The 27,323-nt window shown below is 33.0% G+C and overlaps 2 protein-coding genes across 2 annotated transcripts; one reads left to right on the top strand and one right to left on the bottom strand.

Annotated features, from left to right (window-relative positions):
- Positions 1-11,426: 11,426 nt before the first annotated feature.
- On the bottom strand, positions 11,427-14,424 carry LOC111897939 (protein FAR1-RELATED SEQUENCE 11-like). The gene is made up of 6 exons (XM_052763630.1): positions 14,307-14,424; positions 14,174-14,230; positions 13,128-13,944; positions 12,864-13,059; positions 12,003-12,485; positions 11,427-11,897 (listed from the first exon to the last, which is right to left on the bottom strand). The coding sequence occupies exons 1-6, from the start codon at positions 14,422-14,424 to the stop codon at positions 11,427-11,429; spliced, it is 2,142 nt and encodes a 713-aa protein (XP_052619590.1).
- Positions 14,425-17,146: 2,722 nt separating this feature from the next.
- On the top strand, positions 17,147-20,965 carry LOC111897944 (probable inactive receptor kinase At2g26730). The gene is made up of 2 exons (XM_023893896.3): positions 17,147-18,676; positions 20,095-20,965. Exons 1-2 carry the CDS (start codon positions 17,383-17,385, stop codon positions 20,766-20,768), a joined length of 1,968 nt encoding a protein of 655 aa, XP_023749664.1. The 5' UTR covers positions 17,147-17,382; the 3' UTR covers positions 20,769-20,965.
- The last annotated feature ends 6,358 nt before the right edge of the window (positions 20,966-27,323 follow it).

The following is a 27,323-nucleotide window of genomic DNA, read 5'->3' as shown; positions in this document are numbered from 1 at the left end:
AAGTAATTTTATTTTACAATTAAAATAATATTTGAACCAAACTGTAAGTTTTTAAATTAAAAGGGACTAAAAATACTAGGACTTATTTTCCAGGGACGAAAAAGGGACAAACGTAATAACTTTGAGATTTTATACTTATGCACGATGGAAGAACATTAAAATAAAAAAACTCAATTTCTTCATCTGTATTCTCATAACCCTCTTCCAAAACTTCTTATCATTTTCGGTTTTAAACAATCCATCAAAACCCTAACTTCTTATGCTCTTGAACTCGTCATCTTCGATTTCTCCCTGTATCAATTTCATTTTTCAATGTTGTGAATCCGATTTTCACTTGATAACATCGATAAAACCCTAAACTTACATAATTTCATTCTTATCGAGTATTTCTTATCAACGAAAATGGCTACATCAACACGTGCTTCAGAATCTACACCATCAGATCACCTAAATGCCATTATTACCAGAACTTCTCAAGAAATTCCAGGTATTTCAATAGTTCTATTAATTATCATTTATATCCTTGAGTCTGTTTGAAAACGGCGATATAGCTTTGAGAATTGACCTTCTATTGTTCCTCCAATCTCCATATTTACATACTAATAATTAGGGCATCAGGCTCTTGTTTCTTAGTGAAATACTCAGCACAAACAATGAGACAAAGGCTTCACAGCTGAAAATATGAATATGCCCCTACTTATATTACATTTAATACATTCTTATGTGGGACTCTTTGGATTAATGATAAATAAAGCTTTAGCCTTTCATCTATTTGCAGGGGCATTCAGTTTTGATTCCAACCAAACACATTTATTTATTACTTTTGAGATTTTGTGTGTATGTGAAAAAGGAAATAGACACAAGTGCTTTCAAGGCAGATATGAAAAAAAACTTTCTCATTGTATTGGTCCTGGTGGTCTTGGTCTGAATAAGAATAATAAAGTTTTTCCATTAAACAATTGCATATTATGTCCTCTAATAATTCAGAACTTGATCTGAATTAGTATAGAACTCATCACATAAACAAAAACAAAATTGTGTAATTAACAATCAAGTTATTATATGTGTTTTCTGCATCTTCTGATAAAATAGAGAGTTATCATTCCACTTTTGACATTTACTATGTGATTCAACTTCTAACTGTTCTTTTACACAAAACTTTAATCATTGTATAAACTTTATGCATGGTTAAGTCAAGCATCACTAAGGTAAGTGGATGGAAAAAATACTATGTACAGGGACATATTCATCAATTTGCTTCTGTTTTTTATGTGTATGTATGTAACTGTGTTTATAGAAAATTCGAGTAATTTTAATCTCATAAAGAAACAGTGCAGGGGCATATTGGTCAATTTGCTTTAAATTTATTATGTGTATCTTTATATGATGTTTTCTTTGTGTGTATGTATTATGATGAGTTAGAATATATTTTTGAAATAAATGTAAGTGTTTTTCTATTACAAATTACAGTTAAATTGTATTTAACATTAATTATTTTCATGCAGATAATATTATAACAAGAATGACAAAATAAAAAATAAAAATGATGACAGTGGGTAGAAATAGTGAAGTTGAAACTTCAACAGGCAAACAGTTGGTTCAAAAAAGAAAATCATCGAAGTTGATCATTCAATTAACAGCTACAACATCAAAAGAAAAGCAAAAAAAAGGTACATTGTCAATTATTCTATTCTAATAAAAATATTTATCTCATTTATTTCTGTTATTCTATGTATTATAATAAAATATTCTATATTCTATTATTGTTTTTCTATATTCTATTAATTTTATTCTAATAGAATATTTTTAATTATTAATCTAATTTGTTTCTGTTATTCTATATACTTTAATAAACTATTCTATGTATTATAATAGAATATAAAAGAATAAATTATATATTGTGTATTCTATCTTTTCTAATAAAATATTTATCTCATTTGTTTATGTTATTCTATGTATTACAATAAAATATTCTATATTTTATTAATGTTTTTCTATGTTCTATTAATCTTATTCTAATATAATATTTTTAAATGTTACTCTAGATATTTGGATATGATAAATCAATTATTATTTCCTAATTTGATTATGAAAATGACAATAAACAGCAAGAAGGTTGTATATGGATAAAACTCATGAAAAAACTTCAATAGCCGAACGACTAACTGAAAGAAGAAAATCATTGAAGCTTATTGATGAATCAGCCGATACAACAACAAAAGCTAAAGAAAAAAAAAGTATATTATCAATTATTGTATTTGTACTATAATATCTTGTGTATTAATGTTATTCTAATAGCAAGAATGTCATATATAGGTAAAATTCATATTTGTTATTATTGATTATGCATTTACAATTAGAGTTAGCAGAAACATTTTACATCATTATGATTTTATACTTTACAATTCCAATATTATGGAACAATATAAATATTAGAGTGTTTCGAAGAACAATTTTCATAGACTATGTTTGACATGAATTGCTTATGGATCATAATTGAAATTCTTGATATTTTGATGTGAAAGTATTTTTCTATTGTTTATTGATGTGAAAGTATGTTTCTATGATATGAAATATTTATGGTTCATATTACACATTCTATATATTATTATATCATAAATCATGTGATACTTGATTTTTTTGTTGTTTTACTTAGCTGATATAGGATTTTGCAACATTTGAGTTTAATTTTTTATAAATAATATAATTTGAATAAATATCTACATTTTACTTAAGTGTATATGTATAATATTGTGTTTGGAATATTACTTTGTAATTAAATGATATATGATTTTTGGATTTTTGTACTAACATCTATGACTGATGTAATGAATTAGATGATGAATCTGATGAAGAAATCTATGTAAAAAAGAGAACCGGTGATAGAAAATATGTTGAAGGAGTGACAAAGATTAAAGAAGCAAAAAGGAAGATGAATAGTGGGGACAATCGTGCAGCAATAAAGAAACAAAAAACCGTGAAAGAGCAAAAGACTGTGAAAGATATATTGAAGGAGTTGCCTTCAATAAACACTAGATCGACACCTGGATTGATGACAGATGCTGTAAGTTCTTTGACATCAGAACAAAAAAGATTGGGTGAAACGGATGGGATTTAAAGCATTTTTGAAGGTCAACATTAAGAGTATTCCCTTAAAAATTTGTCATTTTGTGCTTAAGCATTATGATGAAGGCACAAACAGTATTCTGATTAAAGGAAAAAGAATAAAGATCACAAAGGAAAAAATTCATAAAGTGTTTGGTTTACCCAAAAATGGAAAAAGCTTATTTGACTTGGACAAGGTTAGTGAAGATCATCAAGTGTTTGATGGATGGATGAAGGAACTTGAAGACGGAAAGGCAAATGCAACAAACTACAAGAAGATTATTCAAAAATCCGAACAAGTGGATATGAATTTCAAGCTGGGTTTCATAGCTTTATTTGTTAATACATTTGCAGAATCCATTCCTATGGGGACAAACAACTTAGTTCCAGTTAGAGCACTTGTTGAAGTAGATGACATTTCTAAAATCGATTGGTGTGCATATTTGTTGTACTGTGTGAAAAATTCAAAAGGGAGATGGCGTCCAGACAACCCCAATTGTTATTATAGAGGCCCGATGTTGTTGCTATTTGTATGTTTTTTCATATACTTATTTTTTTCTTAAAAATGGATATCTAATATGATGTTGAAATAATGCAGCTAATTTACTGTGATGAAATTGAATGCAAGCTCCAAAAAATAGAACATAAAACACCATTAGTTACGATGTGGACAACAGATAAGTTGAAGGAAAGACAATCTTTTAAGATTGAAACTGGTGGATTTGGGGTTGGGAATCTAATTGAACAAAGTTCAAATTTAGAACGTGAGAAGAATGAAAATCAGGTGAATGAGAATCAGGACACACGTATTGAGGTATATTCTAAGTAGAATATATTATTAAATTATGTTTTAGAATATATTTTAATTATATCCTAACTTAATATAAGAAAAATATTCTAATGTCTTTTTATATTAGGTTAAAGTATGATTTTGTAAAAATCTGGATATTCTTATATTACATGCTTATGGTTCATACTAAATATTATAGATATGCTGAGATGATAAAATATTACATGCTCATAATTCTATTATTTTATTATTTTTCAGGAATATAAAGATAACTTTGATAAGATGTTCAATAAAGTTTCATCAAGAAAGGAGGACACGTATGAAATTGTTTCTGATTGTATATCAAAGTTCCCAGATGTCAATATAACAAATGAATTGAAAGAGAAGTTCATTAAGTTGTTTTCAGATCTTGTTTTTTCAAGTGTTGATAATCAAAACAATGAAAACAAAAAAAAAGGGATCACATGAAAGGGTTGAATCTCAAAATGGTGACACAGGGGAGAATGATATAAGTTCTTACAAATCACCATATATGGATAAAGTTGTGAATTTATTTGATAGAATCGATTTGCAGAATGTTCTTTTTGATTCAGGTTCTAATAAGATGTGCACAGGAGAAAATAGAATGTAAGTCACTAACTCTTGGTATAATACATGTGTATATTTATTCTAATGTTGATGACATATTTTTCGTTCATGTTTAAAATTAAGGGAGGTACTTTTTGAAACAAATACGGGAGAGATTATGCATAGACAGGATTTTGAGAGCATGCGACCTGAACATGTTATACATCATCGTGTGATTGATTCTTGGGCTGCTGTTCTAAATTACGAGGAACAAAAATCAAAAAGTAAACCATACCGCCTGTTCTTCAATACCAAAATTATGGTAATTTCTTTTACAATTGGAACTTCTATAGTTGTAAATTGTAACAAGATATTCTAATTTTTCTGTTTTTCTATGTTTACAGAGTTCTGAGTTGTTACATGAAACTAAATCTTTTGACGAGCGTTTTTTTAACTTTTGAGACTCGTGTTGATAAGTTTCTATCTAATTTCACGGCAAATGTAAATTTCAATGATCTTAAACTCGTAAGAATATTTTATTAATTAAAATATTACATTATGAAAGGATAGGAATTATGTTAACTTTTTGATGAATTTGTTGGAATTGCAGGTGGTTTTCCCAATACATAATGGTGATCAGATGTATGTTGTTGTTTTCAACCTAACATATCCACAAGTTCATATTATAGATAGCATACAAACAAAATCGTTAGAAGAAACTTATGGAATGACATGTAACGCCCGTAGATCCGGGCTAGTCAATTAGAAACGTTAAGCGTCAAAAATGACTTCTTGATGGAAGATTATTTTGAAGGAATAATCTTAACTAAGTTATAGTATATGTTACAAGGATTTCGTACATATAAAGAACGCCAAAATCTGAGTTATAACGAAGAAGTTATGACCTGTCGAAGTTTCGCGACAGAACCGGCACGACGCTGAATGACGTAAAAAGTGAATTTACGTTAGAGTGATATTTAGCCTTAGCGATCTAAACGAAAGTCTAGAGTTCATTAAACCATGAGCGTGCATAAAAAGAACGCCCAAATCTGACTTCGTATGAGGAGGTTATGATTTTTCGAAGTTTCGACTTAGCGGTATGCAGCCCGAATACTCGATTTGAGACCGAGCGGTTTTTAGCCAAAACAATCTAAATGAGAATTAAAGATCTCGTTAATTGTAGTGAAACGATGAAAAGATAGGCGAAAACGGACGTCAAATAAAGAAGTTATGATTTTATAACGGAGTTTTTCCATCTCGGCCTACTAAAAATAACTAATAAAAATAAAGTCAAAATTAGCCGACGGAGTCTAAACGGAAGTTGTAGAGCGTAGTCTCACCTACGCGGGGATATAAAGAACGTCAAAAACGGAGTTCGTATGAGGAAGATATGAATTTTTGAAGTTTATCTAATATTTTCGATATTTAATTTAATTATAAATTAACCGATATTATCCATGGGGGGAGTCAGCGATCTAATCCACATTACGCCCAGCGTAATGTAGATTTACGCCCAACGTAAATGGGTTTCCAGCCCCCCTATAAAAGGGTGTCGAGGGCAACCGACTTCTTTGCTCATTTCCTCCCTTTCTCTCGCGTTTTTGCATCGTTTTTCGTGCAACTTATACCCCGAAGCCCCGGTATCATTCCCGAGCCCTGAAGCAAGTCCCGAGGCCCCGAAGATCCCGAGAAGTGAAATTCCCGAGCCGAAGCTCTGTCTGCGAGAAGTCCGGTTTTTGTGAAGATCTTCCAGATCTACCGAAAAATACTACTTCTACAAGTCGTAGTGTTGTCCGATCATCTTCTAATCAAGTGAGTGTGTAGTTACTTTCTTCTAACGCATAATTATGAAGTATTTTATACGAAATACGTGTTATGTGTATAATATAAAGTTGTTTATATGTGTGAGTGTGTAGTTACTTTCTTCTAACGCATAATTAAGAAGTATTTTATACGAAATACGCGTTATGTGTATAATATAAAGTTGTTTATATGTGTGAGTGTATAGTCACTTTCATCTTACACATAGATATGAAGTATTTTATAAAATACATGCTATATATATATATATATATATATATATATATATATATATATATATATATATATATTGTTGTGTATATGTATGAGTGTGTGGTTACTCTCTTCTAAACACATAAATATAAAGTATTAGCTATGAAATACATGCTATGTGTTATATATTAATTGTCTATATGAGATGGGCTTGGAATTGATGTTTTTATATGGGTGTTAAATGATTTAAACTATATATGTAATTTATATCTACAAATATGTTGGGTAGAACATGGATAGATGAAATAGTTGATGTGTGTTGAAAGAATGTGATAAGAGAAAGGTGAGGATATAATGGTGATGATAGATAGATGATGAATTACGAGTCCAGGCGATGTTGTGGCTACGTATTCATGCAATGATAGTCTATCCCTTATTATGAATTATGAGTTCAGGCGATGTTGTGGCTGCGTATTCATGTGATGATAGTCTAACCCTTATTATGAATTACGAGTCCAGGCGATGTTGTGGCTGCATATTCATGCGATGATAGTCTAACCCTTATTATGAATTACGAGTCCAGGCGATGTTGTGGCTGCGTATTCATGCGATGATAGTCTAACCCTTATTATGAATTACGAGTCCAGGCGATGTTGTGGCTGCGTATTCATGCGATGATAGTCTAACCCTTATTATGATTTACGAGTCCAGGCGATGTTGTGGCTGTGTAATCATGCGATGATACCCTAACCCTTACTAGACATATATCGAGGGAGTGATCCCTGAATTAGTATTGTCTATATGATACAGACGATGATCCTTAAGAAAAGTTCTTAGGAACAAGCATATAAGGATATAAGATATAAGGAGATGAGCGGTAAATATGATATAAGAGATGACCCTTAGGATAATAACTTTAGGGAAGATTAAAAGAAGATAATGGGGATGGGTAATTGGGTTGATTATTTGATGATTGAATATAATAATTATATTATTGTGGGTTGAAAATAGGGATGAGAATTTGGCCCGAAAACCCGAACCGAACCGAAAACCGAACCGGACCGAACCGAATTAGACCCGAATAAGCAATTCGATTCGGTTTTCAGGTATCTATATAAGGCTTATTCGGTTTTCGGGTTATTCGGTTCGGGTTACCCGAATAAGGGCTTATTCGGTCCAAAAGGACCGAACCGAATATGAAAAGTCACATTTTTTTCCTAACATGATTGCTTATTCGATCTTCTTTTCTATCGATCGTTACCCAACAAAACCCACGTAATACACCAAAAAAATCAACGCAATCGAATTCGATCATCCGTATTACACCAAATCGACGAGTCAGCGACATTACTTCTTTGATCGATTGAGGTTTTTCTCATCCTTGCGACATTACTCTTTGATCTACAGTTGCGGCTACTGCCCTTGCGACTTACGATAACCTGGACTCATTGATCGATCATCACCGGTTCAAAGTTCAAACTTCAAAGTCTATTCACGATAAGAAAAAAAAAGTTGACCCTTGCGTCTGGAAAAAATAATCGTCTCGTCATCGTTGTTTTATAGTTTCTACTATGATCAAACTCCATTCAAGTCATACAAAATACGATATTTATAATCACATTGTAAATGTTATTTGGTTTATTTGGCTCCTTAATCATCTTCTACATGTTATTTGGGTTATTCGGGTCGGAACCGAACCGAACCGAACCCGTATTGCTTATTTGGTTCAGTTTTCGGTTCATACAATTACCCTTATTCGGTTTTCAGTTTATTCGGGTTCGAGTCAGTTCGGTTCGGTTCCGACCCGAATAACATCCCTAGTTGAAAACCCTATATGCTCACCAGGCTCCCAAGCCTGACCCACTCAGTTTAATTGTATCCCAGGTATCGATACGAAGCTTCTTTGCACTGAGAGATTAAAGGAGATGTAAATCATTAGTGTAATTGAATGTAAGTTCTGTTTATGGTTATATGTCTGTATCGGAACATGACATCCCGAGGTTTTATTATTAAATGAAAATACATTCTCTTTGAGAAATGTTTTGATAAGTTATTATCATATCTTTTTTTGGGAAAAAATTCTACAACCGTTTTCTTTAAAAGATTACTCTGATTTTATAAAACAAAGCATAAACAAATCGGTATTTTCTGGCCGTGAAAATGGGGATGTCACATGACACCTACATCATTAGTAAGTTTTGATTTACTTTTATTAAATGTATTAAAGTTACAATATAATAGATTGAATAATGTAATTTTGTTAATATACATTGCAGAAATTGTACTTTATATGATATCTGGAGAAAACTACATTTATCGTCAATAAAGTCGAAGGTTTGCGATCAACAACAGTGAAGATGATGAAAATTGACTGTAACACAAAGAAGTTGACAACAGAGAATGGAGCACTTTTAATGAGACATATGGAAAAATATTGTGGAGAAAAGCAAGGAAAGTGGAATGTGGAAATGGAAAAAGGCAGTGATGTGCAAGATGTTCAATTTGTAAAATTACGTGCCTTATATTTTGTTAAGATTGCTACACATGAAATCAACAACCACAAGGAGAGAGTCATCAAAGAGGCAATCGAATTTGGAAAATTTGATCATGCGACTAGAAAAAAGATGTTAGAGGAAGGTATCAAAAGAATGGATGAATTGGAAATGGGTAGTAAATATAATTTGATAGAAGTTTGGAATTTTATAAATGTGGTTATGGTGACTTAACAACAATTCTTTTCTAATATCTATATTATTTTGAACAAATTAGACAAAAAAATGATGCCTAGTATTATGTAAGAAACTTGATATGGTTTATTAGGTGATTAATGCTTAATGTATAGTAGGTATTATGATCACTTCTTAATGGCCATGGTAGAATATTCTAATAGAATAATGTATAATGTCATCAGTATTCTATTAGAATAATATTAGATGTTGCATATACCTATATAACATTCTTACATACATAATCTTGTATTATAATATTTTGATAACAAAGCATTATACTGCAATCATTCGTATATACTTTGAAAAATTAAAGATTGAAAATATTAGAAGAATCAATATGTTCTCAAATGTATAACACATCATCACAACCTAAATGTCTCATACATCATCACAAACCAAAACAACAGAAAAATGTCCAAACTAAAAAATTCAAACTTTTATCTGTATGGTATTATTGAACTTTATTGAAATACGAAAAAAATCAAAATATATTTCTAAACACAACTATGCACTTTGTACCTTGGAGTTATTCAACAATGTCAAACATTTCCTTAAATTATGCCCTTTAACTCCACATGTTTTGCATGATCTTGATTGCTTGTTACCTTGAATAGTAGCCTTCTCCAAAGCACTTTTTAAACGTTTTTTGGTGGTTGTCGAGGCCAACAAAATAAACACCCTAAATATTACACACTAAAATAGTGTATAGTGGTAAAGGGATCGTATCCACGGAGATTGGTTCAATTTAAATCTCAATGTAAATCACTTGTTTAAGTACTTGTAAAACAAAAGTAAAAGTAAAATGGGGGATTTTGATCTTTTGAGATGTTTAAAAGAAAACTAGAATTGCACTAAGATTTAAAAACACAAATCAACAAAAGAAAAGTTTGATGTAAAATCAATAAAAGAAAGATGGTTGACTTTGGACTTTCATCACTTGAACATTTGGTTAAATAATCATGAGAATACCAAGGTGCAATACTTGTGTTTAAAATCTAACTTGGCTATAGCAATTTATAAGCATAACTTGCGTCAACTCTTCTTTTGTATTAAAATGACTAGAGAAGCTCATAGCACATTTCCTAAATCAAAGTCACAAAACTAATAAAGCATGTAATTTTGTGAAAATCAATTAGCATTAGGTTTTAAGAGTCACCAAATCCAAAGAGTAATCTATTGCTTTCATTACCACTGTGGAGAAAACATTTTCTTAGTCTAAATGAAATGAAAACAAACATTTAAACTAATTGTTGCTTGTTAAATTGAAGACCCAATACTTAGCCAAGAATTTAACCAACAAAAATAACATTCACATATCAATATTCATGACTAGAGATATATAAATATGAAGGAAGTTTTCATAAAAAATATAATCATAGATATTCAACACAAGTTCATGGAATTCTTCAAAATAACCAAAACATTCAAGCAATTATATCCAAGTCAACCAAATGAAAATCTAGCTAAGCATGGCCAAAATTAAACAAAAACAAGAGAGATTAGAGATACCAAACATTGTTCAAGATGAAAGATGAAAGAAATCCACAAATCTTCTAATCTTCTAGAGAGAAAAAGTGTTTGTTTCTTCAAGTCTTCATAATGAAAAATCCTCTCAAAACTTCAGTAAAAGTGGTCAAAAATCGGATCCAAAAGTTGCCCAAAAGTATTCCACCAACTTTCCCCATATAGAGACAAAAGGCTAAAATTCGGGTTCTTCACAGTGCGATCCACGCGGACCATTTGTAAATCCACGCGGACCGCGTGGATTCTGCTGAATTGGCTTTTTGGCCCATTTAATTGGCACTTCTAGATTACTCTTCTCATCTATGGTCCAACCCGTTTGTGTAAGTTCTTGATAGCCCAATTATGTCTTCCAAACTCTTCCAAGATGCTCCAATGCTCCTTTAATCTTCTATAGCTCGAATTCTCGTCGTCCCGCCCAAAATTTAAGTATGACGCGCTTCTTGCTTATATTGACACCAAGCCCAATTGCACCACTTCAATTCCATGAACAAATTGCAAGCCTCCAATAGTCCCGCACTCCTTCCAAACCTCCAATAACAAATAGTCTTCGGCAAATCCTGCAAATAAGCTCAAAAGACTAGAAAGCACCCGGTAAAGGAGAAAAATAACAAAAAGAGAAAATATGCGTGAAGATTAACTAAAATGAGGTGGTTTTAACTAAAAATAAACTATGAAAAGAAGTAATAAAAACGAAACTATCATTTTCCTGTACCAGAACCTTTATTCTTCACCATAGGTGGATTTTCAACATCAACAACTTCAGGATTCGTAGTAGCTCCGTAAAGTTTATCAATATGAGCTTCTTTTGTAACCGGTAATTTGTCTGAACCTTGTTCACCAATATCAGTCATAAAAACTTCAAGCTTCTGCATGAAATCTTCTAACTTCTTGTCATCATTACTTAATGAAGACAAGCATTGATCAAGCATGGAAAAAGCTTTGTATGCAACCTTCTCAACATTTCCAGACGAATCACCATATCTAAACGTCCTTTTCAAAACTGTGGTGGGGATAATATCTCTTCTCCATCTCTTAAGAATGTATCTTGACGGAATCTCTTGTATGTCATAAATCTTTAGAATACAGAATATGTGTCTACAAAAAATTCCAAACCGCTCAAAAAGCATGCATGAACATTTCACTGTTAGATCTTCTCTGTTGAATTCAACCTGTTTCAAAAGTATTAGGATAATAAGTATATTCAAAAAAGAAAAATTAGAATATTTTTTCAAAATTATTAGAATATTAAGTATATTCTAAAATGTCAACATTACCTCAGAATCGATGTCAACTTTTTCTTTTTTCTCAACTACTACCTTCTTCTTTGATATATTTGTCCTTTTATGTTTGACAATGCATATGTCAGAAACAACGCCTGATGTAACACTCTTCTGTGAATAAGAAACAAGTGAATGACGAATCTCCCTCTGCACCATGAGAAAAATAGTCCTGGTGTATACCATAGATGCATGTTTCTCCATATCTTCAAGAGGTGTTTTGATGATTGGAATTATAGTAGATGTATCAAAATCAAATTTGATCTGATTATTCCTTTGCCTTTCCATAACAGACTCAAAAGCATTCATGAAATTGTTTAACGTATAACCATGATGCGATACCCTATTGAATGCTGAATTCTCACTTTCCGACCGAGAAGTTGTTCTCATTAGACCTGACATCGGTACATCTTTAAAATAGGCTGGAATCCAACTGCTTCTCAAATCAAACATATCTTTCATCCATTTATTGTCTTGCAGCTAATATTTTACCATTAATGGATCCCATCTCATTTCAAAATCATTGACAACAATTTTGGAGTCCCATACTATACTATTGAAGCCCGCCTTAAAATCCGATTCATTCATTGTTTCCCAGCTTACCTTCAAAAACAATTCATATATTATTCTGTTAGAATATAATATAGTATAAAATGGCATTTAATTTAATCTATTATCCTAATTACAAAAAATATTTCATTTAAAATTCTGATAAGAAAAGAACAATACTGTCATATTTATATTGAAAATAATGTCATATTTATACTGATAAGAATATAACAATAATGTTAGTACCTTCAATGGAAGTTTACTTGTGATATGCCACATACAAAATCTATGTTTTGTGTATGGCAATACTATCTCAATAGCTTTTTTCATTGTTGGATCGTGATCGGTCACGACCATGATTGATGCTTTTCCAAAACACTTCAAGAATGACCGAAGTAACCAAATATAGGAATTTGTATCTTCTCTACACAACAAACCAGCTCCAAAAGTGACGCACCTTTTGTGATTATAAATGCCAGTAAAAGGTACCAATACCATACAATACCTAAAAAAACACAAAAAAATACCATTAGAATATATAACTAAAAATGTTTATAATTCTAGAATAAATACCTGTTTGTACGATATGTTGCGTCAAACGAAACAACGTCCCCAAATAACTCAAAGTTTTGTTTTAAAGTGTCATCAACCCAAAAGAGAGCATTTAACTGCTTCTTGTCACATCTGTATTCGTATGTAAAATTTATAACATTCTCTTTACGATTCTGAAGCTTTGTAATCAACAAATTTGCATCAGTGCCCCCGATGTGACAATTTATATCCCTTGTAAAAATTTTCCAATCTATCTCTAGTCCATCAACAAATTCACATCCTCCTTTTATAACGCACATTAGCCTATATGTTGTAGTTGCCCCCACCTTTGCACTCGAAAGCTTATGTATAAAAGCTTGATCAACAACATTCAACTGACGTTTAGCTCTTGAAAGATGCATACAATCTTGATTGATCAATCTGTGGTTGTGTTGTTGTTCAAAGCACCATAGGTAAACTTCTGAAGAATGTGGTATAACTTTGAATGCAACAAAAGCTTTGCAATTTGTGTGTTTACAATTACTATTTCTCAATTTCTTGTTATGATCATCACTAATTATGTCTAAGGTAGAAGTGTTTGGCAATCCCCCTCTATTGTATATAAAATATTTCGAAGTTGTGATTCCACTCTTTTTCCTCTCTGTTGATTTTCTAATATCAAAACCAGATCTTAATGCATATCCTTTATACCACTTAATAGCATCTTTGATATCTTTAAAAATTGAACCCAAAGTAGGCATCCAACTAGCTTCAACCTCTGGAATCCAAAATAAAGAACCATCAGCTCCAATGAATTGTTTGCAAGAGCCATATTGTGCTGCAACATTGTCACTTTGAACTACAAAAAAGAATATACCACCATGTTAACATATAATCAGAATAATTTGCATTCATATGACTGTAATCATAAAAAACCATAATGTTATATGTGCATTATTCAATAAGCATAATATGCAGTAACATGAACTTATCACCAACATCATTCTATAAAGAATAACCGATATCAGCAACAGAATTACCTTGGATTTCTGATTAATTTCCATCATTATGCAGAATCTCTGAATCACCATAGCTGAATTGATGATTTTCTTCATCGTAATGATCATTTTCGATGTCATTCATACCTAAAATCATAAATAATTGTTACTACATTAAAAATTGAATATGTTATATGCAACTAACAATGAAAGCAATGATTACCTTGGGTTTCCGATTGATTTTCCTCGTTATGAAGACTCTCTGAATCAGTAGAACCGAACTGATGATTTTCTTCATCGAGATGATTGTTTTCGATGTCATGCATATCCAAATCATCCATAATTGTTATCATTATTGAAATATCAATGTATGTACAATATTCTATAAGAATAACATGCAGTCTCATGAACTTATCATGAACTTATCACTAAGATGATGTTAATGAAAAGCAAATAGATGATGTTAATCAAAAGAAAACAGATGACATATTGCTGAAAAACATAATGATTGAATGAAAGTTAAAAAACAAACAATGAAATAGATGATGCGTTGTCAAATAACATATTATAGATTAAATTGTTTTCTAGCTCAAACAAATTCAACAACAAACGATCTTTGATTGCTGAATTGGATGTCTCAACAACAGATGATGTTTGATTGCTGAAATCACAAATCATACAAATATAAAATTGGAGAAATCGATAATAGCTTGATGATTCAATTCATGAACTAGGTTAAAAATTGAATACGTTATATGCAACTAACAGTGAAATCGATGAAAACTCAAACCTTGATCAATTGACGATTTCATGATGTTGAGTAAAATTCACGGCTTGAAAGATCGTAAACAATTGTTGAAGATGAAGATTAGCAGAAATCGTTGAACACTTGAACCTCTACCGAAATCAATGATCACAAAGTTAAAATTGATCAAAATCACTCAGCTTATCAATTGCAGATGAAGAAGAATCAAGAACATGAACTCGAAGAACACAAACATCGTGAATTTAAAAGCTATGATTTAGCATCGTTCGATCAATGTCCAAATCAAATCGATTGTCGGTTGAAAGAATATAAGATTGGAGATAGAATATCGATCAAATTGAATTGAAGAACAAGGAATGTTGTTTCATCGAATAAATTGGTAGAAAATAGGAACAGGTGAGATGATTTCTGGGCGACGTGAAAATTAAGCTAACCTAATCATCTTTAAATTTAACCTAGTGACTAATCTACCCCTAATTAACTAATCAACTAGATTAATTAATGTTAATCCCTTTTTTTATGAGCCACAAGATCAAATTTGATCAAAGGCTAAGATTTGGTCCCCATGTCTCACAAAATATAGGTGGTCTCAAATGAACCTCTACCTCTCTCTCTCTCTCTCTCTCTCTATATATATATATATATATATATATATATATATATATATATATATATATATACATTCTAGAATTACAAATATACATACTCTCAACGTTCAGCCTTAATTACTTTAAATAATAACAATAATTTATTATTAAATAAAATAACTAAAAAACATATAGATTTGATATGTTATTACATCATTCACATTTTTATAATATTCAGTTTTGTCATACCATTTTTTTAATTACAACTAAACAAATACAATAACAACATTTAAAAAATGGTTTCTACCAACATACTAACAAGTATTTTACATTTTTTTTACAAATATATTAAAATATTTATAATTAATAATTACTCAATAGTATATAAATATAATTAAAACTATTTATTATATTGAATAAATATTAAAAATATAACAATAAAATACAAATATAATATAGTATATATATTAGTTAATAAATATTGATACCGTTCTCTCTCTCTCTCTCTCTCTATATATATATATATATATATATATATATATATATATATATATATATATTCTAGAATTCTAGAATTACAAATATACATACTCTCAACGTTCAACCTTAATTACTTTAAATATCTAACAATAAATTATTATTAAATAAAATAACTAAAATTTTTTATAATATTCACTACAATTTTTTTTTATAATTACAACTAAACAAATGCAATAACACCATTTAAAAAATGGTTTCTACCAACACACTAACAAGTATTTTATATTTTTTTTGCAAATATATTAAAATATTTATAATTAATAATTACTCAATAGTATATAAATATAATTATAACTATTTATTATATTGAATAATTATTAAAAATATAACAATAAAATACAAATATAATATAGTATAAATATTAGTTAATAAGAATTGATATCGTTCTAAAAATAAAAATAAATAAATCTTGATAAACTCGATTTAGGCTATATTTGGCGTGCTAGCTGAAAAGTTAGCTGTTAGCTGAAAAGCTAGCTGATAGCTGAAAAACTAGCTGTTAAATAAAAAACTAACTGATAGCTGAAAAACTAACTGATAAAAAATAAAATTTGGTAAAACTAGCTGAAATATTTAAAATTACATAAAAGGACATGTAGGAGTATGTATTTCTATAATTAATTAAGGTGTATGTGGAAAATTTAAAAAAAACTCCTAAAAAGTTAATCTAAGTAGTTTTTCAAAAAGTTAGCTTGAAAGCTACTTTTTGGTTTACCAAACACTATAACATAAAAAAACTTAAAAAATAAGTTAGCTATAACGCGCCAAACACACGTTATGCACACATATTTGAAAATTGTTATTTATTATAACAATTTTTTCATCACATTGATAAATTTATTGAAAATTTAGTTATTACATACGATTTTAAATATTTATTCGTTTAAACTGATTTACAATATACATTATTATTTTTATCTTATTGTATTATACTAGTGAAATTTTCAATTTGTTACACAACTATCTTTATTTGAAATAATGTTGCTACCAATTTTGATTCTTTTTATTTTGGAATTTATTGTTATCAACTTTCTGTTGAAACTTAACTTTATAGTATAATTTTTTTAGTTAACTGAAATAGGAGTATATAGTATAAGATAGATTCAGATTACAATGTTTTATTTAAAAAAAAAAAAAAGTTCTTTTTAATTGTTGGCTGCCAGCAAAACGACACTACTTTTTCTCCTTTTCCTTTTAACAATATTCCTTCATCCATCCATCCACCTCTCGTGATTTATTACTCTCTCTCTCTCTCTCTCTCTCTGACCAGACATTCTTTCTCTCTCTAAAACCTCCCTCCCCCTCTAATGGCCGCCTGTCGCCGGAAACCTCCAAAATAACCACCACCCACCACCTACTCATCTCCCTTTCCTCAACTAGAAACAAAATCACAGTGCATTTCTTCCATGGCTCGTTTTGCCATTTTACTCTTTTCACTTTTCCTTCTGAGCCACCGACTCACATCCGAGCCGACACAGGACAAGCAAGCGCTCCTTTCATTCATCTCTAAAGTTCCTCACGCTTCTCGTATCTCATGGAACGCGTCGGAATCCGCTTGCTCATGGATCGGCGTTACCTGTGACCCAACTAACTCCTCCGTAATCTACCTCCGTCTACCTGGCGTCGACCTTGTTGGGAGCATACCACCGAAAACCATTGGAAGCTTATCTCAGCTCCGTGTTCTGTCACTCCACTCCAATGGCCTCACAGGCGGCCTCCCTTCTGATTTCTCCAATCTCGCCTTCCTTCGAAGCGTTTACTTGCAGGATAACAGGTTTTCCGGTGGTTTCCCACCGAGTCTATCCGAGTTGACTCGTTTAACCCGTTTAGATCTCTCCCGCAACAACTTTTCTGGCCCGCTTCCGTTTTCCATCAACAATTTAACCGAACTCACTGGGCTTTTCTTAGAGAACAACGCTTTTTCCGGCCAACTTCCGAGTATAAGCCCGGCGAGTTTAGTCGCTCTGAACCTCTCAAATAATAATCTAAATGGTTCGATTCCTACGTCGTTGGCCTCGTTTCCGCTATCTGCATTCTCCGGGAACATTAATCTCTGCGGTGATCCTTTACCCGCTTGTAATAGCTCATTCTTCCCTTCCCCGGCGCCATCTCCATCTTCGGATGAACCACCGGCATTACACAAAAAATCAAAGAAGAAGCTCTCAACCGGGGCAATTGTCGCTATTGCAGTCGGATCCGCGCTTGTTCTAGCTTTATTGTTGCTAATCCTACTCCTCTTTTTACGAAAAAAGAGAAATCAGCGGAGCAAACAATCTCCAAAACCTCCGTTGCCTGCTTCAACAGCTGCTTCCAGAGGTGTTGCCGAAGCCGGGACTTCTTCATCTAAAGACGACATTACCGGCGCGTCGACGGAAGGTGAGAGAAACAAGTTAGTGTTCTTCGATGGCGGGATTTACAGTTTTGATTTGGAAGATCTGTTGAGAGCATCAGCTGAGGTTTTGGGGAAAGGGAGTGTTGGGACGTCGTACAAGGCGGTGTTGGAGGAAGGAACGACTGTGGTTGTTAAGAGACTGAAAGATGTGGTGGTTACAAAGAAGGAATTCGAATCACAAATGGAGGTTTTGGGGAAGATGAAGAACGAAAATGTGGTTCCATTGAGAGCTTTCTATTTCTCAAAGGATGAAAAATTGCTTGTTTCTGATTACATGCCTGCTGGTAGCTTATCCGCTCTTCTCCATGGTAATAATTTCTTCATCTTTCTCACCACATTTCGCATTATTTATTCCATTTTTGATTGATTTATTGCATTCAAATTGTGGGTATTCACGGGTTTGAATCTTTATCATCTTCATTTTTAAAGATTTCAATGGAAGCTCTTGAATCACATGAATGTTGATTTTAGGATATGTTCCAGTGTACAAGTCTTGTTGCGTTGTGTACAAGCTTAAACCTCTGAACATTGACTAGGGTCTATGAGTAAAGCCAATGATAGAATTAGGTAGTTTATATGGTACATTAGTGGGGTGGCAATGGTCACAAGTCACTATCCATTTTTCATTATGCAACAAAGACTTGTACTTTCTGCATCAGTAGTTGTATTTTGCACACCTGTCTAAAGGATTTCATAAAAGTAGCCATTGGGTGCAAAATGCTTTATTTTTGGGACCATTTTTTATCCCTTGAATGAAATTCTTAACTATTTGTGTATTTTCCAACTCAAATCATGCTATAAAGACTTGTACTTTATGCATTAATAGACTTATCTTTCACCTAAAAACAGTTGGTCTTTTTAGAGTTTTTTTTGAGTCACGTTGCTTGGAATTTTGGGACCTTATGGTTAATGGTATAAAGACTTGTACCTTATGCATAAATAGTTGTTCATCACGCAACTGGTTTTACCTTATAAGATTTGAGACATTTGTTTAAAAATTATATGATCGTAGGAATAAATAAACAAAATTCGTATGTGAAAATGCTCGTTTTAAAATATAAATAATTTTTTTAGTCAGAAGGTAAATATCTAAAGATGTTTGTTTGATGTTAAATATTCCGTTATTTTAAAGTTTAAAAGCACAAATATACGTAATTGTCGGAAGTATGTTTTTTTCCCTTTTAATAATGACATCCATGTGGTGTGAAATGTGCATCCCGGCGCATGATATCTGTGTGGGCTACCCGTCTTTCTTTTACGCAAGTGAGTAGTAGTAAATGTTACACATCAACTCCTTTAATAAACTAATAATTGCTACACGCCCCCCCATGTTTCCCCACCAACATGCTTTTCCACCCTTTGCAATCATGATGAAAGAATGTTTTTCCATTTTTGCCCCTTATTGTCCTTTTGTTTTGTTTTCCTTCAATCTCACGCTCCTTCCGCTAATTACACATGTATTTCCCTTTTTGGAAATTTGGATATTCATTCATGAGTACAACCGGTTGATGCATTGACTAGCTGTACCCTACCCAACAACCAACTAATTCATTGATGAGTTGCATAGTTGATAAGTTGAACCCTTTATTGGGATATCACAAATGCATACAACTAATTAATTGATCCATTTTTATATCTGTATGTACAGTGTGGGTCAGCTTAGGGGTTGTTGTACAGTATACTGCACGGTGTTAGTTGTTACTAACAAAACATGATTATTTTGCAGGAAGTAGAGGATCGGGGCGGACACCGCTAGATTGGGACCACCGGATGAGAATCGCACTAAGTGCCGCCAGAGGGGTGGCATACCTCCACGTCGCCGGAAAAGTCGTGCACGGCAACATCAAAGCATCAAACATCCTCCTCCGGCAAGAAACCAACCGCGACGCGTCTGTTTCCGATTTCGGTCTCAACACGCTGTTCGGGGGGTCAAGCTCCCCGAACACACGTGTCACAGGGTATCGAGCACCAGAGGTGCTCGAGACCCGAAAAGTCACATTCAAATCGGATGTGTATAGCTTCGGGGTACTCTTATTGGAGCTTTTAACAGGAAAAGCTCCAAACCAAGCGTCATTGGGGGAAGAAGGGATAGATTTGCCACGGTGGGTCCAATCGGTGGTGCGTGAGGAATGGACTGCTGAGGTTTTTGATGTGGAATTAATGAGGTATCAAAATATTGAAGAGGAAATGGTTCAATTGTTGCAAATAGCAATGGCGTGTGTATCGACTGTGCCAGATCAGCGACCCGCGATGCAGGAGGTTGTTAGGATGATGGAGGATATGAATCGCGGTGAAACGGATGACGGGTTGAGACAGTCGTCTGATGACCCGTCTAAAGGGTCGGATGTGCATACGCCGCCAACGGAGACCCGAAACTCGCCAAATACTGTCACACCGTGATCCCGGATAATCTGAATGAAAATAGAGTAGAGATTTTTTTTTTAAATATTTTTGTTTTTGGTGTTTTTATGTTTATTTTGAATTGATTTTTATGGGTCGGGTCGGGTTGGGGTTTCATGGGCAATACTTCATCACTTCATCGGTGTTTATGTCATTATGTGTTATTCTTTGGTAAATCTCAAGAAGAAATTGTTGCATATGGTCGTTTTTTAGTTCATATCTTAAGTTTGTTTTTTTAATACTTTATATGGATATATGGATTGTATTAATTTTTATTCTCCAAATATAACGTCTTTTTCATGGAATATTGAGATTTTTTTTAAAGTTTACATTTAATATGATTAATGTCACTAGCACAGGGGGCATCTATAAATTATTATAACGGCTTTTAGTTTTGGTTTGTTTTGCTATTTTAACTGGTTAAATGATAGTATATAATAAATCCGTATTTAAAATTTATTGTTATTTTTTGCAAACAGGCTTAAATTAAAGGTTATAATTTCTGTATTTCTTTGGAATAAGTCGACTTAATTTGAATGTTATATTTGAAAAGTCAAATGATTATAAAAAAACAAATTAGCTATAAAAATAAAATTGAAAGAGTCAAAAGCAACTCACAATATATTTCAAATTTAATAGTAGTCATCTCAAAATTATTTGAGTTACTTTTTTAAAATAAACACAGTAATTTTTTTGTAAGATTTTATATTGATCTTTTTCTTTTTTTCTTTACACAATGCAACGTTTTTATCTTTAGTAAGACTACGGTTCGAATTAACACATTTGGTCTGCAAAAGGTTTTTTCAAGTACGTAGTTCTATAAGACCAAACGGTATGCACGAGATCGTCTGCGGTATACGTGACTATGAACCACGATCGTGCACACCTTCTCAGGGTGTCGTCGTGAGTCGTGGTGATTCGTGATGGTTATGACAATGGTGCACGACCCATAGAAACGAGGCTGCCAATTCGACTGTTCAACGGTCGTTATTTTTAAGTTTTTAATTTATTTTTTTTACAAACTCATTACTTATATAAACATAATACATAACTTTCACATTTCTTCAAATTTTACACTCATTCTCTAAAACATAAATACATGGATTTCTTTAAGAATTTTGACTCGGATGATGACGGACAATTCATCTCGGCCTTCTTCACAATGAAGAAATGTCAAATGTTGCGCGTTCAAGAGCGGTTGTCAATCGTGATCGCCAAGCTGCACACGACTTATAGGTACGTGATTGCTTTGCCGGTAATTGTCTTTACAATGACGACTCGTTCGAACGTCGTTTGCATCTAAATAAGGCTATATTTTTACGTATTATTAATGCTTTAGAAGCCCGTTATGATTTTTTTAAACAAAAACCCAATGCTAGAGAAAGAATGAGTTTTTCTAGTATACAAAAATGTGCAACCGCGCTTAGGTATTTGGGATACGGTATAACGTTTGATGCATCCGATGAGTACTTAAAGGTATCCGAGAGGACCACAATTGATTAAGTAGATTGGCTTTGTGCATGTGTGTATGATGTTTTTCACAATGAATATTTGCGTAAATCTACTCCATGTGATACCGAGAGATTATATTTGGCTCATGAAGAGAGACATGAATTACCAAGTCCGTTTAGTAGTTTAGATTGTATGCATGTGGCTTGAGAAAAATGTCCAAATGTGTGGCGCGGTCAATTTACACGAGGTGATATATGTGAGCCAACTATGATACTAGAAACTGTTGCATTTCATGATTTGTGGATGCCATTCGTTTTTTGGAGTTGCGGGGTCTAACAACGACATTGATGTTCTTGGCCAGTCTCCTATTTTCAACGATGTTTGGACCGACAAAACACCCGATATATCGTTCACGGTGAACGGGCATTCGTACAACTATGGTTACTACCTATGTGATTGGGATACACCCTGATTATTCTACATTTATGAAGGCATACTTGATTCCTCGAAGTCAAAAGGTAAAGTTGTTTACAAAAAGACAGGAATCAATGAAAAAGAATATCGAGAGGGCATTTTGTAACATTCCAAAAATCATAAGGTAAAATTTTCATTTTTAATTCAACACAAAACAACATTTATTCTTATCAACCATTCAGAAGTACGTTAAAGTAAAATAATTATCAGAGTACAATTCCAAAAATCATAAAGTGCGGAAACATAGGTGGATGCCGCGCGATCAAGCTGGGCCCTTTCCTTTCAAACTGGAAGTACCTGAAAACATAACCATAAAACTGTAAGCACAAAGCTTAGTAAGTTCACAAAAATACCACATACCATACATATCCTTGGGCCTAGTCCTCATATTGGGCCCAACCCTCAATAATGGGCCTATCTCTTCCTAACCAATGGGCCTAGCCCAAAATACAATGAAAGAGTCATAAAGATAGCTAACATCCAACATAACATACATTGGGCCTAGCCCTTCCTAATCCATGGGCCGAACCAAACATACAAATAGGCATAGTCCGTGATGCAATGGGCTTAGCCCATCAAACCATGTAAGAGTTACAAAGACAACTATCATATAATAGATCCTAGTGGGTCGACATTGGTTCCTTCGACGCATAGGTACAGTGAGGAGACTCACCTCAATACAAGATAGCCAAAACACACACGCGCTGCTGCTACCGGGCTTCTCACGTTGAACACATCCAAAATATCCCTAACTAATAATTAAGGCAATTTCCTTATTCCAAGGTCCAATTCATATTCTATCATTCAAATGGGTAAAAGACCATTTTACCCTTCCTATATATGACCCAACAACTCATGGCCCAAACTCCCAAAATACCCAAGGACCAAAATGCCCAATAAGGGTATCTTATGAGTCTGCCCTACTTACCAGACTAGTACGCCCCATGTACTGCATGTTGAAGCCTATTTTACAACCAGTCACCACGAGGAATCAGGGAAACCATGCATTGCATTAAGCATATGCATAAGTACGCTCAACGTACTCCCTTGGTGACCAAATCTCACTTTTAGCACTTAATGCTTAAGACCAAAACGTCCATAACACAGATCAAACCTCTAAGGGATGTCTTAAGTCATAAAGTTCCTGACTTTATGACTTTGCATGGCTTAATGGGGTCCAAACCAAAGCCCTAAGTCTCAAACTTCATCAAAATACCACCAAATCATGCATGGAAAGATTATACTCATCAAGATCCGATTTTTATGACTTGATGACCTCAACAAAGACCACATATGAGGCTTAAAGGTTCTGGAGTAGCTTCTACTCAAAATAGCCACAACCATGGGACCAAAACATGACAATTCATGACCCAAACTAGATCTACATGAGAAAGCCATCAAGATTAAAACTTTATACCTCCAAAAGCTAGATCAAGATGAACAAGGCCTGGATCAACAAGCTCCATGAGAACCAACACTTCTCCAAGGAGTTATTCTTCTTCCAAAAGCACCAAAAATCCACCAAAATCACTCAAAGGCTCAAAATCCTTCCAGATGGGGTTAGGGTTTCGAATTTAGGGTTAGAGGGGATTGAGGCTGAAGATAAGAAGGGTTGGAAATGAGTTAACGACTTACTCCTTTAGCGACCAAATCTCACTTTTAACACTGAGCGTACTCATATGTACGCCTAACGTACTCCCTTAGCGACCAAATCCCACTTTTAACACTTAATGCTTAAGACCAAAACATCCATAACACATATCTAACCTCTAAGGGATGTCTTAAGTCATAAAGTTCCTGAATTTATGACTTTGCATGGCTTAATGAGGTCTAGACCAAAGCCCTAAGTCTCAAACTTCGTCAAAAGACCACCAACTCATGCATTGAAATATTATACTCATCAAGATCCGATTTTTATGACTTAATGACCTCAACAAAGACCAAATATGAGTCTTAAAGGTTCTTGGGTAGCTTCTACTCATAAGAACCACAACCATGGGACCAAAACTTGACAATTCATGACCCAAACTAGATCTACATGAGAAAGCCATCAAGATTAAAACTTTATACCTCTAGAAGCTAGATCAAGATGAAAAAGGCATGGATCTATAAGCTCCAAGACAACCAACACTTCTCCAAGGAGTTCTTCTTCTTCCAAAAGCACAAAAAATCCACCAAAATCACTCAAAGGCTCAAAATCCTTCCAAATAGGGCTAGAGTTTTGAATTTTGGGTTAGAGGGGATGAAGGCTGAAGATAAGAAGGGTTGGAAATGAGTTAATGACTTTAAATAGGGTCAAAGACCCTAAATTAGGGGTTCCATCTGATTGTAGTATGCCCACTATACTCTAGGTACAGCCAGCGTCTGGATTGCACTCTGCGATCTTCCCTACCTAGTACGCCCAGCGTACTCGGCTAAGCCTAAAATTCTCATAACTGCAAACGGTCATAACTTCAGCGTTCCTAATTTGTTTTCGGCGTTCTTTATATGCTCGGAAAGATAATGAGAAGCCCTACATTCCTATCAAATCTTATTTGCCTTAAAACCTTCCTAAATTAAATCCTAAATTCATGAAAGGCCCAAGCCATCACCTTTTTACCATTATACCCTTGGGATCCAAAGCAGAAACGAAACTCTTGGATCACATAATCCACATTACCTACATTCAAATGAGTCTAAAGCTCTCTTTCCCCAAGGCCCGAAGCCTTATGACAGTTAATCTTCGGGTCACGGCCCCGAATTATGATTCGACTCGAAACAAGGTGTTACACATTTGGAGCCCTCAAGCAGAAATGTTATATAGTGAAATACGCTACACGACTCTAGGATAAAGATAGAATTAAACGAATGGTTGAAACATGTATTATAATGCATAATATGATTATTGAAGATCAGTGTCGAGCGATTTGCACGTATGATTCGGACGACGTCGTCATCCCGATTGAAGAGTTTGTACCCGGAACGACTTGATTTTTAGCATGAGTTGTTGAAATTCATAACAGCTTCGAGAAGATGTCGTGGAACATTTGTACCAACTTAACATGAACGAAGATTAGTTTTTTATGTTTATTTTTTGTTTTTTTTTTAATTCTACTTTATTTTAGTAATGAAGTTTTTAATATTAATGTAATGTTTCTTTATTATTGAATGAAAAACTAATTAAAAAAATAGATGTTTTGTTTATTTTATTTTATTTTAAAGTTATATTTTTATTGTATTTTTGAATTAAAAAAAATAATGCGGAGTGGAGTGGTAGTGGTGTATATCCCATAAATTTAGTGGTAATTAGTGGTGATCATGTAGCACCCACCATTATAATAGTTAGTAATAGGTCTAACGAATGGTCTAATATTTTATAATTTAAACAAAAACTTTTTCATAAAACATTTTATCAAATTAAGCATCACAATTCACAACCAGCCAGGCCATGGGGTGTTGCTACGGTAGAGGCCGCACCTCCCTTGTCACATCATCACAAACACCGCCCTTCCACCGCGGGTTGGGTGCGGTGAAAGCTGCACTGTGGTACTTCAAGGAAGCGCTCATCTCTTCCTATTGCTATTCCAATTGACTGTTGAATGGTAATATTTTTTTTTTTTTTTCTTTTTAAACCTTTTAAATTGAATGTGTCATCACTTCGCGGGTGTGACATGAAATTACACTTTTGTGGTAAATGTTGACGTGTCATCTATGTGGTACCACGGTTTCATGAGGGAGTGTGACACCACTTCCTCCAACCTCACTCCATATGTTTTGGATAAAGCAACGTGTTTCGGCTGGTGATCAGGAAAAAAGTACATATTTATTTTAGGTAATTTGATAATTTCAGCATTTAATTTAACTGGAACTTAAAATAATAACTTTAAGTAAAATATTATACATTTTTTACATTATGTTTTTTATTAATATATGTTTAGATAATTACGTACAAGCTACAACAATGAAAGACTAGTTTTATTTGAAAAATATATATAATTTTGTCCAATGATTGTACGTAAGTCCATTATATTATCTCAAATTTAGCATTTATGTTGGTTACAAAAGAATATAAAAATATTTTAAAAGGTAATTGACAACCTGTAGTGTGAAACTTTTGGTCAAGATATTCCCCAGAATAGTAATTAGCTGATGCAATTTACGATGCTTGTTAAAAAGTTAAAATTTAAAGGAAAAACATATTTTACTTTATATTTGGAGTTTGGAATACAATGACTTCTTTGACTATCCTTATCAATCCTTGATAATTTGGTAAATTTAACATATATATATATATATAGGGAAAAGTGAATATACCCTTAAGGGTATATAAGCTTAGGTACCCAAACTCATTATACTACGTCGTTTTGTATCATATAATACATTCTAATTGTTCAATGTTCTTATAATTTAACTTCAAACTTGATTTACTCCCAAGATTATTATAAATTACTAATAAATCTTCCTCTCACGTAATTTTCATTTTCAACTACAATATATATAGCCTAATAAGTGTTCGGCAAAAAGATATGATATAAAAGAAAGATATTAGTGAAATTTCGAAAATCTTGAAAGTTAATCAAGTTAAAAGTTGAAGTTTACACACATTATAATAAATATATTAAACAAAACGACGTATTATAGTGTGTTTGG

This window comes from Lactuca sativa, chromosome 5, assembly GCF_002870075.4.
Source record: "Lactuca sativa cultivar Salinas chromosome 5, Lsat_Salinas_v11, whole genome shotgun sequence".
NCBI classification, from domain to species: Eukaryota; Viridiplantae; Streptophyta; class Magnoliopsida; order Asterales; family Asteraceae; genus Lactuca; species Lactuca sativa.
This window is presented reverse-complemented; position numbering and strand designations above follow the sequence as displayed.